This window comes from Erinaceus europaeus, chromosome 14 (genome assembly GCF_950295315.1).
Source record: "Erinaceus europaeus chromosome 14, mEriEur2.1, whole genome shotgun sequence".
Classification (NCBI taxonomy): Eukaryota; Metazoa; Chordata; class Mammalia; order Eulipotyphla; family Erinaceidae; genus Erinaceus; species Erinaceus europaeus.
In genome coordinates, this window is record NC_080175.1 from 42,295,205 (window position 1) to 42,299,631 (window position 4,427).

At 51.8% G+C, this 4,427-nt stretch overlaps 1 protein-coding gene across 1 annotated transcript; it reads right to left on the reverse strand.

Moving 5' to 3' along the window:
* Positions 1–557: 557 nt before the first annotated feature.
* TMED4 (transmembrane p24 trafficking protein 4) lies at positions 558–4,054 on the reverse strand. Its single transcript, XM_007524472.3, has 5 exons — positions 3,869–4,054; positions 3,646–3,746; positions 3,422–3,547; positions 2,809–2,955; positions 558–1,518 (listed from the first exon to the last, which is right to left on the reverse strand). The coding sequence occupies exons 1-5, from the start codon at positions 4,002–4,004 to the stop codon at positions 1,369–1,371; spliced, it is 660 nt and encodes a 219-aa protein (XP_007524534.1). The 5' UTR covers positions 4,005–4,054; the 3' UTR covers positions 558–1,368.
* Positions 4,055–4,427: the final 373 nt, after the last annotated feature.

Sequence of the window (4,427 nt, forward strand, 5' to 3'; positions counted from 1 at the left end):
TGCACAATGAGAGCAAACACCCTACCACACACAAGGCCCTGGGTTTGACCTCTAGTACCAGATGTGGTCAGCAAAGATGGCATGGGCAGGGGGGAGCTCTATGGATGATGGAGCCATGTAGTACCTCTCCTCAGTCTCTCTAAAGAGAAAGAGACTGGGCCTGGAATGCCCCCAGCAATAGTATGCATGCACCAAGCCCTGAAGTCATTCCCCAAAACAGAAAAAAAGTAAATATATTAAATGTCAAGTACAGGGAAGTGATGGTCTTGTGTTTGGTACAGCAAAGGAGCATTTGGGAAAGCATACAAAGGTCTACTCAATTTATGATTCTGGGGAACTAAGAGACAGGTACTTCACCTCACAGGATTCCTTACTTGCTGACCTATCTGAATGGCCCAGCAGCCACCTGTCCACTACTATACTCTAGGGCTGTCCTGGCAGGCCAGACCCTTGCACCGCACACCCAGGCGTCGCGATCCACTCCAGGCCAAGCGCCTTTCTGCCATTTCCCGTGCCTCCCCTCTGCCCACAACCTCACACTTTAGTTCACACACAGCTACTACAACATGTTTTATTTCACTGAAAAAGTCTGTATAAAGAACCAAATCTGGTTCCCACAAAGAGAAAATTTACCACCACTTAAATAAAGGTTCAGGGGAGAGAGGGGGACTAGGTGTGCCCTGCCGGGGTGCTGGCTCGGTCACTGTCTCCCTGGCACTATGAGGTCCTGTGTGATGGAAGTCACAGGTGAATCAAGATGCTGTTTAACCTTCTGGTCCACAGGGAGCTGCCATCATAGTAACCAGAAACATGTGGATATACAATGCAGAGGGGGCTGCACTGCTGTTTGTAGCAAGTCACAGAAAGAAAATATATAATTTATCAAAAAATAGTTCTAATGCATAGAAAAACATTTCAGTTGACTTGGGTCAAGACCTGCCCTTGTACATTCACAAAGCCACTGAGTGAGGGAGCAGTTTAAGGGGGTGTCTTCCGTGGGATATTTCTGTCACCTGTGTTGAGTAGACTGAGAAAAGTCAAAAGATTTTTTTTTTCATTTGCTCATTTTGTGATGGAATGGAGAGGAATCACAAGAGGTAAAAGAAGCAAGACTGAGTTGAAGGTCAGTTCCAACTCCTCACAGACCCTAGGGCATGTCTTTCAAAATTCAGACTAGTGATCTACAGCCTTAAGAAATGATGTGAATAAGTGACTGGTCTGAACATTGTCCTCATGACACCAATGTGACTTAACATCCTTTTTTCCATTTTCTTTTTTCCCTCAACACTTTTTTGTGGATAAGGTATGCCAGAAGGGGAAAGTCTTAAACCATGGAAGTGGAAGAAGGGAAGGGTCAGAGAGGGGACACTACACTAACTTCTTGGCCTCAAAGAAACTCTTGAGGTGACGCATCTGCCAAATGCCAGTGAGGATAAGGATGACCGTCTGAGCGATGGACCACCAGAGCACTCGCTGGTTGGTGCTCTCACTGGTCAGCCGGAAGCGCTCTTCACGGTACTGGTGAGACAAGAGACCAGTGAATAAACATGCAGAACCGCCCCCCCCTCCCCGTTGTGATGTTGTTCCCTTCCGCACAACTACTCAACTTGAGGACCCAGTGCCTTTGGGAACACCACCTGAGTATATTAGAAGAATCCCCAAGAGGGGGTGGGGCAGTAGCACAGAGGGTTAAGCGCACATGGTGCGAAGCGCAGGGACCGGCATAAGGATCCTGGTTCGAGCCCCTGGCTCCCCACCTGCAGCAGAGTCGCTTCACAGGTGGTGAAGCAGGTCTATCTTTCTGTCTTCCCCTCCTCTCTCCATTTCTCTCTGTTCTATCCGACGACGACATCAATAACTACAACAATAAAACAACAAGGGCAACAAAAGGGAATGAATAAATAAAAATATAAAAAAATTTAAAGAGTCCCCTAGAAAGCTAGCCATTTCCCTCCACTGACAGCTCTGCCCATAGAGCCCTCATGTCCCTACCATTAAATTTTTTTTTTAACTTTTAACTTTAATTTGGTAGGACAGAGAGAGACCTGCAGCACTGTTTCACCACTTGTGAAGCTTTTCTCCTGCGGGTGGGGACCAAGGGCATGAACCAGGTCCTTGTGCCCTGTAATATGTGCGCTCAACCAGGTGTGCCACACCCAGCTCTTACTTTAATTTTAATATTTATTTTATTTGGTAGGACAAAATGAGAGGGCAGATGGAGGAGAGACACCTGCAGACCTGCTTCACTGGTCATGAAACATCCCCCCTGCAGGTGGGAGGGAAGCTGGAGCTTGAACCTGGGTCCTCACACATGGTAATGTGTGTGTTTAACAGGGTGCACCACCGCCACCCAGTCTATTTTTATTTTTTAATTTTATTTATTGCCACCAGGGTTATTGCTGGGGCTTGGTGCCTGCACAATGAATCCACTGCTTCCAATGGCCTTCTTTTAGATCGAGACAGAAATTGAGAGAGAGTGGGGAGATAGAGAGGGAGAAAGACACCTGCGGAACTGCTTTACCACCTGTCAAGCTTTCCCCTTATAGGCTGGGATCAGGAGCTTGAAATCTGCTCCTTAAACATGGTAATGTGTGCACTCTACTGGGTATGTCACCACCAACCCCCCCCCCCACTGTTTCAAGGTAAATACGTGGGCAGTGTCTATATTACCTAGATTCTGAACTGTCTTCTCCATTTTACTCAACAAAGTCCTGAATGGCTCCCAGAGAGGGGAGGTCCCAAGCAGAAATTTCTAGCAGGTAGGTGTAAAGGTCAACTGCAATCTCCAACTGGGACGAGATGACTTACCCTTTGGTAGTCCTGCTCCTTCTGGATCTGTTCCACCTGATCAAGCAACTGGCGGGCTCGGAGCTGCAGCTCTGTCAATTTATCCTTGGCAGCAATCTCCGGGTAGTTGTTGGCATGCTCCCCAACCTGGATGTCTAGGTGCACACGCTAGAAGGAAACAGGGTCAAGGCCCCATGGCAAGAAAGTCAGAAACACTCTTTCTGGTGCTGCTGAGGAGACAACAGAGTGGACCTGCAAAGAGACTTTCATGCCTGAGGCTCCAAGGTCCCAGGTTCAACGCCCAGCTCCACCAGAAACTACAGATGAGAGAGCTGCTCTGGTAGAGGAGAGAGGGGAGAGGAGAGAAGGGGAGAGGGGAGGGGAGAAAAGGGTGAAAGGGGAGAGGAGATGGGGGAGAGAGGAAGAGGAGGCCAGAGGGGACGGGGAGAGGGAGAAGACTGCTAGTATGGTGTCTGGATGTGGGGCCTCTGTGTCTATGCCAAGTTCTGGACACCCTCTTGTTCCTGGCCATGGGGCAGATAGCACCTCTCTTCCAACGAAGACTTTCACCATGGCCAATCAAAACTCCAAAATGAGTGATTCCGAGTTGCAGGCAAAGAGACAAATCTCTTACCAGTCTGCCGCCGGCGAAGAGCGACATCTTGGTAGAGTTGGAGTGGAGGCAGATCTGATGGTCCCCGGGTGTGTGGGAGGTGAAAGTGAAGCGGCCCTCAGAGCCGTACTGGCGGGACAGCACCACCTGCAACACAGCAGTGAGTGAAGGTTCCTGTCCTGGTTTGAGCCCTTGCCCCCTGGGTTCTGCTGAAAGGTGGCCCGGGCCAGGCTGGCGCGGCCTACCTTGCCTTCGGGGTCCTTCACCTCCACATGCATGCCCAGGCCAGGGGTGGAGGGCAGAAAGACCTCCTTCTGCTTATCCCACATCTGGGTGCGGTAGTTGCCTGCGGGTAGACAGAGCCGTCACACCCCGCCCCGCGCCCGGCGCGGCCCCCACCCCTGGGCTGCGCCGTCCTCGGGGTCCGGCGGGGCGAGGGGTGCCCTCTCCACCCCCAGCCCTCCTGACCGATGACCATCGTTTCGTCGGGGATTTCCTCGATAAAGCAGCGCTTCTCCGTCTCGCCTATGTGGAAGTAGAGCCCGCGGGCCGCTGGGGCACAAAACGCCAGCAGTAGCAGCAGCAACACCATTAGCCGCGCCATTGCCGGCCGCCGCCGGGGCCCTGCACCTGCCAGCGCGCCCCGCTTAGCGCGCCTGCGCGCGCCTGCGCCCCATGCCCGGCCACGCAGCCCGGCGGCAGTGCGCACGCTCAGAACGCCGCCCCGCCTCCAGGTGAGGCAGTGGAGCACCTCGCCTCCCCAGCGCACCTGCCTTCGTTTTACTTGCCTCCTGGGTCTAGAAATAGGCCTGGGTGGTGGAAATAGCACAGTGATTATGCAAAATGGCTGATGCTCCAAAGCCCTAGGTTCAGTTCCTCAGCCAAGATGAGTAATGCAATGATAAAAAAGAAAATAATAATAATGTGGGGTGGTGGTGGCACATCCGGCGTCATAGTGCTCAAGGACCTGGGTTCAAGCACCTGGTCTCCATTTGTGGGGGGGATGGATTTCACAAGTGGTGAAGCA

What these genes read in the sequence shown, in the direction of transcription:
- TMED4 (XM_007524472.3), bottom strand. Translation starts at nt 4,004, where the DNA reads ATGGCGCGGCTAATGGTGTTGCTGCTGCTACTGCTGGCGTTTTGTGCC. An exon ending in CGACGAAACGATGGTCATCG is followed by an intron (nt 3,747 to 3,868) that starts GTCAGGAGGGCT and finishes GTCTACCCGCAG; the next exon opens with GCAACTACCGCACCCAGATG. An exon ending in AGGAGCAGGACTACCAAAGG is followed by an intron (nt 1,519 to 2,808) that starts GTAAGTCATCTC and finishes TTGTCTCACCAG; the next exon opens with TACCGTGAAGAGCGCTTCCG.